The sequence below is a fragment of the Hakea prostrata genome, chromosome 1 (genome assembly GCF_041222555.1).
Source record: "Hakea prostrata isolate BN-2017 chromosome 1, UWA_Hpros_2, whole genome shotgun sequence".
Lineage (NCBI taxonomy): Eukaryota > Viridiplantae > Streptophyta > Magnoliopsida > Proteales > Proteaceae > Hakea > Hakea prostrata.
Window position 1 is genome coordinate 15,698,743 of NC_142600.1, and position 13,221 is coordinate 15,711,963.

Genomic DNA, 13,221 nt, shown 5'->3' on the forward strand with positions numbered 1-13,221 from the left:
CTCTTTCTGGATCTCCGCAAAAGTCCACCAGTCCTTTGCAATAATGATCCAATGACATAACACCAATCTGGGGGATCACCTCAAGTAGAATCTTTATGATTGTGGAAAAACTGATGACCATCAGCAACTGTTAATCTTCTGGGAAAGTAGGGGGGATGCTGAATTTTTCAAAACTGATTGGTATTTTGTAATCAAGTAAAACCTCAGAATTTCCTTTGTTTTAATTGTTATTAAATGTTTCAGTTAGGCTGGATTAAAATTTTATATGTCTAGTCTAGTTGTGACTCAATGTATGATACCATAATAGTTAAGGATTTGGTTAGGCCTTCCCTTTTAGTATCTAGGTCAGATTTTGAGTCTTCTACATAAGTTTGTTACCGAAGCTAGCATTGTACACGGATTTGGATAAGTGGTGAAGCAGTTCCCTAACCAGTACTAGTGGATCTTGATCCAGCTACTCAGGGCTCAGAGATCCACACTGTAGGCTAGCAAACCTCCAATATATTGACAATTTCATTGACAAGACTGTTGTGGAGGAGCTTTTCTTCCACCAAACTTGGAGATGGCTGGCTGTTGTGACATGGGCAAATGATAACTTGCTTGGGTAAATGCACCAAAATTATGATTTTGATCCTTCTTGAAACTCGATGTAGTAATCGGACTCCAGGAGAGGCATACAATGAGTTTACTGTTGTTCTTAAACTTTGATATATTTGACCTTTTGTAATGAACAATCTATGATGTATAATGAGTGAAATGGTAAAAAAAATTGTCTATGCATTTCTGAAATGTATATTTCAGCTGTTTGAATTGAAATACATGTGTAATAAACTTTTTATGGGACAAGTCAGAATAGTGAACAGATGTAGCAAGGTATAACATGTACAAGAGAAACCAGGGTCTGAAGTTAAACCACCATTTATTAGGTGAGTTTTTCAGAACATAAGGGTTTCACTGTGTTTGAGGGACCCAAAATAGTAATAGAAATTCTGAAACCTAGTTGGTCATCTAGACCTTGAAACTCTTCACCGAAACTTGAAGCTGAAACTGTACAGAACTACAGCAAAATTTAAGTTTTGGTCGAAATATCACAGTTCAAGTCTGGTCCTTTTTTTCCCCAAAGAATTCACATATTAAACATACATGCAAGGCCAAGCATAAAAGTTATTCTTTGACAGCCATAACTAGCAGTATTACAATGGCAAAAAATAAAAGAAAAAGTAAAAGTCAGACCTCCGCTCATCTTTCTGTTAGACCCATAGTGAACAGCATCTTTGAGTTGAAATCCCATTTAGTTTTTTGTGAGTTTACCCATGTTGCTCGTTCAGCTAAGGATGTTGCTGATGAGCTTGCTAGGAGTACCAGCTCGAACGCAAACTTGAGTCCTGTGTCCATATCCTATTGTGTTGTTGTAACTTATCAACTTTGAGCTTAGTATCTGAATAAATTGCTTTGCACCAAAAAAAAAATTAGAAGAAAAAAGAGGCATCTAGTTATGCCTGAAAATATCAAGTCCCAACAAAAAGAAAAAGAAAAAAGACTAGAATGAAATGAAAAGACCAAGTAGCTCAAAATGTTCAAGCAATGAAACCAAGATTGAAAACAAATGCATGATTTCCATAACTCAGGCTATCCAAAAATTTCTCCTCTCTGCTGGTTGGAGAACATATCCTCAAGGTCTTTCTTGACTCTGTTTATCCGCAGGGAATGTGACACTAGGCCCTTCAGCAAAATCATTCCCCTGGAGGGTGAGGAGACTTCTTCATATCCTCACAAATGTTCACGGCAACTTCAGGCAAACCGTGCCTCAAGAAACCTCAGATAACTTCAAGCCATACATATGAGAATCAGGGAACAAAACCTCTTTCCTCATGCTTTCCCATATTTGCACTGCATCATGCATCTTGTTAAAATTTGCCAATGCAACAGTTAGGTTTACAAAGATAGACATCCAGCTTGTGCCAATTCTGATTTTTAATTATCCTAAATATCTGAATAACCAAACTCTTAATTATTAACTGATTAAGGTCCAATTATTAACGCTACACAGTAAAGAAGAAGAATTCATCCCAGACAACATAACAGGATCTAACGAGTGGAAGGATCGATTTCAACATTTCCAATATTACGCTAAATTTGGAGAAATGTGGATGTGCTTCCGGCACAATGGTGGCAGCCTCCTATGCAAAGGCAGTAAGAGCAAGGAGACTAGGGTTCGAACCTCTCTCCCTCCACACTCCCCCCCCCCAATCCCCTTGGCCTATGGGCCCGCATTCCTTGTGACTGGTTTGATGATGATCAAAAAAGGATTTAGAGAAACAAACTGAACTTCTGGTAAATCCAATGAAGAAACAAACATAGCTCATCTCTTATTCAGTTTTAGAGCTGGAGCTACTAGCCATTGAGCGGTCTGATGCATGCCTCTGAAACCCAAGACTGACACAGGCTTGTCCTGGAGTCCAACAGCTCAGAAGCTTTCTCTTTCCTGAACAGAGTTGATAGCATACCTCCTATCCTGCTTCAGCCATCCTGCAGGACATCTTCCAAATGCTGCCTTTTTAAGGAATGTGTCTATTCTTTTGTTTCTAAAGTTATCAATACTATCACTGATAACCTTGTCCGAAGAGGTCTGTCAATGATGTGCATGACAGATTGCCCTCCTCCCATTCCTTAGCTAGAGAATGTTTGTTACTCCGTCTTGGGCTCTTTGCACTCTGAATAAATCACTGGTTATTTGAAAGAAACAAAACACAACTCTCAAAGAGGCGGAGCAGAAACATAGACATCAAATAGAGAAAGCAAACTGAATGAGAGCCGAAAATGAGAACTAACCATGTGAAGATAAAGTTGGGAAAATGCAGACAAACACAAATGTATGTTGTACTAATTAGCATATCATTATTGGACACTTATGTACACATGCTTTCTCATGTGGAGTGTGGCATATTTTTGTAGCTTGTACATTTGAGTGATTGGTACCTCTGTCATTCATATACTCGACTAGTGAAGAGGTTTTGTGGATGGTCATCTAGTTAAGTCAACTTTTAGTCCTCAAATTGACTACACTGATCATGATGCACAGAGTGCTTATATGTACATATTTGGATTGTAATGGGCTCGAGAGATGCCAGTTTAAGTTTCTCAGATTGTGATATACCTGTCCAGTTAGTCTGAGCACTTTGATTGCTTATACGAGATCCCAGAAATGGGAGAATTAAGTTTTCCTTTTCTGAGTAACTATCCAGATATGCATTCGAAACCTAAATGCAAACAACGGAAAGAGAAGAAACCCACCTTGAGAGCCAAAGCCAATTCGTCTTGCCGTTCGAGCTCGATCACTACGGCGATCATATCCATCTGCAAGAGCCTTAACACACATGAGACTTCATGAAATTATGTAGCGAGATTCAGGCCCAGAATGACAAAAAGAGCTTCCTTGCTTAAGAACTCCTTGCCTGTCCAAAATGGTCCTCTCTAATGTCGCACACCTTGAAACGACACAGATTTGGAATAGATGCTAACATTACTTCAATGGGCATCATCAGTTATTGAATCCAAAATACAAATGGCCTTTTTTATCTCAAGAAAACACGTAACGCCATTGAATCATTGCAGATAGAGCTAGATTGACGCTGATTAGCGACTGGTTTAAACCTGCATTACCAAGTGGGGGGTTAGAGGGAGATTTCGAAAAAATGAAGGAATCGATTTTTTTTTATGACAATAAAACAAACTTTGTTTCAATAGAGGCTTTGAGTACAGTCATGAGATTTCTGCAGGCAATTCTGATGGCATATTATGGAGTAGATGCACGCATGGGGAGGGAATTGGGAAATACAAAGATGGGGTGTTACATCCATCAACTGTATACAAACAGGAGTTAAATGAAAAGGACAGTAGACATTGGACATCCAATGGATTCTTGAGCATTTTTCGAGTCTGGGTTATAGGGATTCAGGTGATGGGGTTTCTTTTTTTTAATCTTTTATTATTTTTTACTTTTAGGCCACACATAATTTATGGTTGTAAGGCGTTGGTGCTCGTAGGGGAGATGATCCACACTCTATTTACAATGGTTTGTGAGTTGACCCAGACACTGTTCAGAAGGATCCTTGCCATTTTGCTTGTTATAGCCTTGCCACTATGCCATCCAAAATAGCCTCTATCTTTGAATCAAAAGTACAGGAGTCCACCTTGCTATATACAAGAGAACCTCCATGGACCAAAAAAGTGCCCTACCTCCGGCCGTCTAATCTTAGTAGCTGAAAGCCTAAATTCATTTGCACCGAGTTAGAAATATTTTCCCAAAATGATTCATGGGGGAGTATTCGTCGTCTATTCCTGACTCTATATTAGGAGATCCAGGGTGCAGATATTCCCATTTTCCATGTGAGGAAGGGAATGTAACTTTAAGTGTTGTGATCCAATAAAATGTGGTGTGGTGAATTTCTTCAGATTTGATTCTTACCTCATTTTTTTACCTCATTAAAGAGGTACTGATTCCAGGCATTCTAAATGTAATAAAAAGTAATTGCCAAAACTGAGAAAAACCAACTCATCAGGTGAGTATTCCATTGGAGATTGTTGCTCCAATTTATGCAGACTTCTAGCAAAAGAAGAACCTTTTATTAATTCTGTCTTGATCCCTAGGGGCATGTTGCGAGCATGTGTTTAGGGACTTCACAGCCAAAAAAACATGTCAAATGGTTTCCTCATGAGATTTGAATGGGGGCATACGGGAAAGGAGGCTCCATTTACTAATGAACGACTTAACCATGCCCACTTGAGATAGTCCTCCAAAAGAATAATTTGTACCTTGGGTGTAATCTAATTTTTTGTGTGGAAAAAATGCCACCATTTGAGGTACCTAACTCCAATAGGATGAATAAGAGAAGAAATATGAAAAGCAACCAGCCGTGTGCAGAATCTGATACCATAAATCCAAGAACACTTCCATTTATTTTCGTCTTCATAGACCCAATAGACACAATCTCAGACACACAATGAGAGGATAACAAGGATGATAATAGTTGACTATTCCACTTGTCTCCATTGATTGTCTGGGATACCCACCTAATTTGGGACCATTGATGGAGTTCTTTAGGGATATTTCTAGTGGTTAAGGTGGGAATCCAAGGGTCATTTTAGAAGTCAGTATTTTTACGATTTCTTTTTTGTCATGAATTTTTTAACATGGGGAAAAGTAGATGCTAGACTATTCCAAATCCCATAGCCTTTCTTTTTTGAACTTTGGGATCAAAAGGAGAGTAGGGAGGGAAATATTTTCCTTTAATTACCCTAGAGCAAAGTGAGGTGGCCGCTGATAATAAATGCCAAATTTTTTTTTTTCTTCCAAAAGTAAGCTTATATAAAGCTCTCCAGCTGAAAATCCCTGGAGGCAATAAAGGAGTTCTTTAACATGAAATACGGGGGAAATTCGACCAAATCCTAGAGATATTAAAATTTCTAGCCCCACGAGCAATGAAATTTGCATAAGTGTTGTTGGACCTACTAATAAAAGTAAAAAACACAGACTCAAAAGACATCCTAAACTTCAAAATCTCATCCACAAGACAACAACATGTCCAGTCTAATGAATGACTCCCACCATTTAGGGCTTCAATTGCACTTTTGTAGTCTGAGAAGATAACTAGCTTGGTAATTTGAAGTGATTGCGCCAACAAAATCCCATCCCTTATTGCTTCTAATTCCACGGCAATTACCAACATGCTAAGATCAAAATGTGCCTTTGCTGCAAGGAAATCTCCATGCCAGCCAGTCCCACATAATACAGCCTCATCCTCCCTTCTTGCTTTGTTTATCCTAAGCGCCATCCACATAAACCTGAAAATGATAAGCAACATCTAGTGAGTTGGAGCCAGATATTGTGTGTCCAAACTCTTCATATGAAAGATTCAACTGTACACATTTTGGTTAAGACATAGAGCTTGTTTATGGATTTTGATGGGACGGAAACCCATCCTCCACTTAGCGTTGGGGTGAAATTTTTTTTTTAATTGGTGAAGACTTCTTGAGTTGAGCCTTGGATTGCCATCCCAGAAATGATACATAAGTTGATCTAACTTTTGGCAAGTTATGATGGGAAATTTGAAGCATTCCACATAAAATGTGAAGATAGAGGAGAGCACTGATTTAATGAGGGTTTGTCAACCTGCAAATGAGAACATATTGGATTTCCAACAGTTGAGATGCGAAGCCACCGTTTCAACTGTGAAGTTTAGGTCTTTATGGCGGGAACGTGTGTTGAATAGGCAAGTTCCCAAGTATTTAGATGAGACTTCCATTTCAAGGATTCCAAGAATCTGAGACACACAAGCGCGTAGAGATTTGATTAACATCAACACTGAAAAACTGACCACTTGTGGCAAAATTAATATGTTGCCCTGAGATTTGTGAGAATTGATTAAGAGCTCCTTTAATAGAACGTAATTCTCAATAGTTTGCGTGACAAAAATGAAAAGCATCATCCGTGAAAAACAGGTGGGTGATTATTAGGGTGAATTTTTCTATTTTTGCTCCTTTGAACCAATTAAGGTCCCCATACGATGCTAAAAGTCTAGATACAACCTCCATTACACAAATCAAAATATAAGGGTTTAATGGGCAACCTTGCCGAAATCCTCTCGATAGAGTGAAATAGTCAAACAGAAATCCCATTACAATTTCCTCGACATTTTCATTCCCAATAAGTAGGGTAAATTTAGGGGTTGAAGACCAATAGGCTTGGAATGGGTTAATCATGGAGATCCAATCCAAGCATCCAAGAAAGGTCTACCTCCCAAAGCTTGAACAGGAAATCTAAGATTAGTCACCAATGCAAGATTGTGTGATTAAAAAAACCAACACATTTTAGTGAAGAAATCGTAAATTCAACTCCAACTGATAGCATATATAACATCCTCATCGAGGATTCGTAAAAAACGCCCTTTACCGAAAAACTAAGATTAGTCATGTTCGATGGCATGAATTGATGGGCATTCCCTACAAGGTACAATTTATATAGGAACTACCCCCATTACACGCCAAAAGAAAGCACTCGACCAAAACTTGAAAATGTTAATTTCAGGGTGAGAGTCAAGACTCACTCAACTGGCCTAGTCCCAACCGGCTGTCCTCACAAGCTCTCAATACTTTTTAACCCCACGGAGTTGCCCTCGATCATGTAAACCATTATACCTAGATGGAAATTCCCTTCGTCTGCATCTCCACGAGGTTATGTCGAATTTTTGTGACCGATTCATTGCTGAAAACAAGAAAGATGGCTACAAAGATTTCAAATTCCAAACAGAGACGAACCAGCTTAGCTTTAGGAAAATATTATGAGCAGTAAAGAGTATTAAGCATGCAACAACGCCCCTAAGAATGCTAATGGAAGCAGAAAATTAAATCCTCAGAAAGCAGATAATTGATTGCATAAATAGATTACTGCTCCAAGAGATATATGCCAATCAAGAAATCTCATATAATCAATACTGGAAGCTGCAATGAGTATGAGCTCAATTGAATCCTACAAGTAGACATTCTCTATATTTTATCATCCGTAGAATGTTAAACACCCGCTGATAACTTTAACCAAGCTCATTCTAAATTTCTAATCGTAATATGGTTCCTAATGTTGAGATAGAAGAATAAAAACACTAATTATGTGGAGCAGAAACACCCAAGCGACACAACAACATGCATCAGTCAAAGCCTGCACACCAAACGGATGTGATCTGAAGGGCCCATCACACTGAAAAGACATCATCAATTACTTCAAATTAGGAGTTTTTCAATGGCATCCTGCACAAGAATAAAAGATTTGATATTATTACCATGCATAAAGGGGGAAGGAAAACAAATAAAAATTAATGTACAAAATGAAAGAGCACAATAGAGAACCTTCAGTTGCTGTATTTGGGATTTCAACTGGCTTCCCTCGTTGCTTGTAACAGAACAAGCAATCACAGGTCTAGTAACTCCACATGCTCTGCCAAGGGCTTGCTTTGAAGGAACAAAAACATAAGGCACATTCTGCCACAATTACGAATTATGATTAATGCACCGAAACTGAAACAATTTTGTTACTCAACAGTTATAAATGCACAAGCTGCAAATTTACAAAAGCACACCATGAATTTGTAGTGTGCTGTGAGAAGCACCTCTGACAGAAAGATAGTGAAACAAAACTAAAATGCTAACAGAAATTGGTCGAGTGTAAGAAACCAGAAGGGAATTTTCAAATTTCAGATTTTATTTCATAATGTTCACAGTTAAATAAGTAAATATAAACTCCAAGCATAGTACCTGAAACCTACACTGACATGTTCCCACTCTACCACTGATGGGAAGAAGCTAACAAAGTCAGACCACACTTGGTTGACAATAGCAGGAAAAAAAATTAATCTTTCTCCTCTTGAATGAACCTGTTATGAAACAAATATACAGAGATTCTATTTGGCAATATAGAACACCAAGTGCTCAAAATCTTTTGCTCACGACTTGGCTGCAAGGGACATTGTAAATAACACCCACACATCCACACACGCGTAATACAAATATTTTTTAATGCGGAAAACCTCTCCATTGTGAAGAGGAAAAACCATGGGACCGTAGTCCACCAAAAAAATCCACTAATTACCAAATAAATGGGAATACAAAGGTCTTCTCTAGCTATAACTAAAGGCAAACATCAACAATCATCAAAAATAACAATTCTTAGCATACACCATAAATCATATGAACTCAATAGCAAACACAGGCAGATAATAATCCTTCACATATAGATCTTCCATTTTCCCTTTCCAAGGATGATACTCATACCACTCAAAGTCACCATTCCACTTGTATTAGTCTCCATTGTTCAAGCTCAAAAAAAAAAAAAAAAACTCTAGCAACCAACTTTTCTCCAATACCACTTTGATAGGAAGAACTAACAAAGTCAAACCATAATTGGCTGACAACAACAGCAGAAACAAGATAAATAATTTGTTGGGTTGAATATCCCTCCATGTGGAGGATGGCTCATCATTTTTAGAGGAAGGCCCATGTGGTTAAAGCTCATATGGAAGGGTGTTTTCATCTTTTGCATGACTCCAAAGAGATTTTAACTTTTGCTTGCTGTTGAAGAAAGATAGAGAAGAGAGAGAATCCAAAAAATAGACAATTATCGTGAATCCTGTCTCTGAGAGGTTCTACCCAGTTTTGATCAACTGTTTCATCAGGTGGTCATTCAGTGTCCAATTGAGTTGATTTATAATGATTTGAATAATGCTACCTCATAATTTCATATAGACCCTACAAGTCAACTTGTAGGTACAATATCCTAATAGTAGGAATTGGTTGGATGCAGCTATCAAAGCTGATGAGAACACTTTATTAAATGAGAAATGGTCATGGCATACAATCTGTATGAAAAACATCGCCAACATGGTGAAAGGTTAGTATAAAACTGAATGTACAAAGTTAATGTAGCCAACACATCTAGAAGAACAAGCCATAGTTGATCAAGTCAACTATTGAATCAAGTATAACAATTTTACCCCCCCCCCTAAAAAAAAAAGAAAAGTGTGGCATGTCACTTCCCAAAAGAAGCCACATTTCTCATAGTGTTGCATTCAAATTCATTTACTCTCATACCCAATGCCTCTCAAACTTTCCGATTTATAAATTCATTTCTACCTAAAAAGGTGGAGCTTTTTCAATTCTCCTTCCAATAAAATCTTTTGTGTAATTTTTTTCGTAGTTCTAATGTGCAGGTACAAACTTGTCGAAAGTAAATAAAATGACAATTTCGCTAAGACGCTTCATCTTTGAATAACAACTTCCTCACCCCATCAACCACCCTTCATAAATGGGAGAAGAAAGAGAGAGTATAGCCTGTAACTTGGTTTCAATAGCCAAGCAAGGTATCTTCCAGGCACAAACCATAATCTCCAGTCTAAAATATAAACTTAACAAGTTTGTTACACATCTCAACATTTACCTTTATAATGGCAGAATTATTTAATGCCCCACAGCTTCAGTGACTCTAAGTTTCTAACTATCAATTGTATCAAAGAACGCAATTTGGTTATGGTTTTAGAAATTGAAATTCCATCTACTTAGGCTTGATTTTGGCTTTAGTCGACAAACCATTGTTTTCAACTGAATAAATCTAAATCATTCTAAATAATGTAAGGTTCAAGCATGAGCTCTAGTACTATGTTATCATTTCATCTCTACCAAATCAATCTTGGCTATTAACTCTCCTCACTTCTCCCCTTTCATTCAGAACTTTTGCTTGCTTTCTTTTTCATGCCTTGTGTCTTCAAGGATAAATATCCCTGGCTTCTAAAATTGATGAATCGGATAGAAAATTTGCCAATTCATATTGGAATCAGTTGATACCAATCCCAATTTTTAGCAATTCGATACACCGTACTGGAAGAGTTGGAACTATTTGGTTTTGTTCTAAATTCAGGCATAAAACTACAGAAATTGTCTACTTTATTTCTTATATTTTTTGTTAATTTAATTAATACAATTAACAAATGAAGATTCTATTCTATTTTCATTGTGAATTTTCTCAACTAGAAATAAACTTTCTATTTCATATTTGATTTCCTAACCTATTTTGCTCTGATTAAAAAACAATTCAACGTCCATTCTGAATCACATTAAATGATCCTTCGTACATAAATCAGTCCAAATGAAATTCAAGGATCCTTAGAAAAGAACTTCAGAATCGTTGGAACATTCCTGGTATCCACCAATTTGGAGGGTTTTCAGAGGGTTTTCAGAACGATTCAGGCTGATTTAGATCTGATTAACGAGAATCAGCATTGGCCATTCTTGCCACTCATACCCAACTTTAAAACTCTGCTAGTGCCGCATTTGGGGACTGAAGAAGTGAAAGAATAAGTTAAACTGAATTACCAGCACCATGTAAAAACCGAATGTAGAAAATCAAATCAAAACCAAATAAAACGAACCAATTCAGTTCGGCTATGGTTTGAAGTTATGAAAATCACTTAGAAACATAAGTTTGTACATATTGTAACCTGAATTTACCAAAAGCAAATCAATTGACACCCTCACAAATTCAATAACGTTCGTCAGTTGCAACTCCCATGAGGTCATATCTAATTTCCTTAGAGATAATCAGAATGCTTAAAAACCCATCCTATGTTCAGTTGAACAAGAGAAAATTGAAGTTTAAGAGGACAGAAAGTATCCAAGAAGAAGCAAATACCTTATCTTCAGCAAGTAGAGGAAGGTGGAGAAGAATTTCGAGCGGCTCAGTATCAGCAGCCATTACTACGAACTCTGATATGCCCCTATTGAGCGTCTTGGTAGCTGAAACTCAAGTTAACAAAACCCATTAGACAATAAGTACAAAACGAAGACCAAACTGATGGCTTTAGGGTTGTAGCCTTCAAGACTGTGCAAGGAAGAAGAGAGAAAGACCTTCGTTTGCACCCTTTTTCAGCTGTTTGTAGTTGGCAGCTTGCTGAATAAGGTCTAATATGGTTATTGTGAGCTGCGCATCGGCCAGTGGGTAAGCTTTCGGATTCACGGCTTCGGCAGTCTTCAAGACAATTTAATACAAATACACAAGCACACCAATTACCACCACCATAAATTATTGCCATGGAAAGAAAAAAAAACCAAACAAAAAGGTTAACAGAGATAGAATTTCGTACCATTCTCGATTATCGCAGAAGAGCAAAACTAGGGTTTTTCTGTCGCAGTCTGCACTTACAAGCCCAAGGTTTAAGGAGGGAAAGGCTTTAAAGAGGAACGCCTCCTGAGTCGTGACACTGGGTCACCGGGTCTTTGGTTAGGATCCAGCTTCTGTGGACGATTTAGGCTTCGTTTGGTTAACGTAAAATGTATAAATATATAAATAAAAATTTAACACTGGAAAAAAAGAGTCTAAATACAAATTACCTATACATCCTCTACATTGGAAAATTATTATGTTCACAAAGATTCACATCCTCTACAATTCCCATCCCTGATTTAGGATTATTTAGGATTGTGACATGTGGCATTAAAAAATATTATATTCACATGGATTTACATTCTCTATAATTTTCATCCATGCTCTGTAATTCTTATTTAGGATTGCAACATGCTGCAGTTAATTATCAATATATCAGAATTAAAACCCAATTAGGAACTGAATCTAATAAATTCCTAAAATTAATCGCAATTTCGTCTTTTTTCTCTTCTTGAGGCCTAATTCTAAGGATTTATTAAATTCAATTCCTATCCCCGATAATGTAAACTAACAAAAAAAAAAAATCTCCGAGTGGGGGTTCAGCTTACAAATTTTCTATTACATGAGTATGTTTCATATCTTCCAACTCTTTCATCTCTCCCAAATCTGTTTGTTTGTTATCACTTCTATCGTCTACCTGTTGTAGGAACGTCTCTACGACAGAGCTGGATGGCAGGTCTAAATTTTCTCCGCACTTTTGATGCTACCACCGAGACAACCGAACGAGTTTTGTGTCCGCCCTTGAGGCGTGTATTTTGTCCCCTTATGTGGGTGTTGGTGCTTATTTGGTGTTGTATTTGTTGCAGCTTTCTTTCTAAGGATATATTGGGCTTGACCCACCCCTTAGCCTGGATGACCCTGTCTATAACATGTTCGACAAATTGGTTAATTTTTGCTCTTTGGATCGGTTCAATCCTTGTGATTTCATGCTTTTCTCGGTTGTATTTTTCTTTCATTTGTGTCTGTTTTTCTTATTTTAGTGAATGATGAATGAAGTGTTGTTTAGCAACAAAAAAAAAAAAGTATGTTTCATTTATTATACATTAATTGTATATGTGCTCTCAGAATAATGGCATTAAGGTGATAACTCAGCATCTACTTCCCTTTTTCACCATCCTTTAACCTCGTATATGTTTTATTTGTTAAAATAAAATAAAAATTTGAGATTATATATATATATAAATCATGCCGATATGATGGATGGAAGTACAACGATATCCCCCTTCCAACTTTAAGTGTTTAATGAGCAAAAAATTTACTTTTATAGTTAGGTACATAATCATTATACGATCGCATTGATTTAGTTTTGGAAAGAAGTAAGAATAGTGACATTATATTATCCACGCATTAATTTAGTTTACTTACATGGTTGTTAAGCCTAATTCCAAACCCAAGAGTCTAAGATACCTTTCTACCCTTTATGAGATTTAAAAAAAATAAAAATCACATATGTGAAT

The 13,221-nt window shown here is 37.1% G+C and overlaps 1 protein-coding gene and 1 pseudogene across 1 annotated transcript; both read right to left on the reverse strand.

The window, feature by feature from the left end:
* Window positions 1-1,629: 1,629 nt before the first annotated feature.
* LOC149027825 (protein THYLAKOID ASSEMBLY 8-like, chloroplastic) lies at window positions 1,630-5,834 on the reverse strand (annotated as a pseudogene).
* Window positions 5,835-7,420: 1,586 nt separating this feature from the next.
* On the reverse strand, window positions 7,421-11,837 carry LOC149027826 (uncharacterized). Its single transcript, XM_089166196.1, has 5 exons — window positions 11,685-11,837; window positions 11,449-11,569; window positions 11,234-11,337; window positions 7,903-8,034; window positions 7,421-7,803 (listed from the first exon to the last, which is right to left on the reverse strand). Exons 1-5 carry the CDS (start codon window positions 11,685-11,687, stop codon window positions 7,777-7,779), a joined length of 387 nt encoding a protein of 128 aa, XP_089022322.1. The 5' UTR covers window positions 11,688-11,837; the 3' UTR covers window positions 7,421-7,776.
* Between the last annotated feature and the right edge of the window lie 1,384 nt (window positions 11,838-13,221).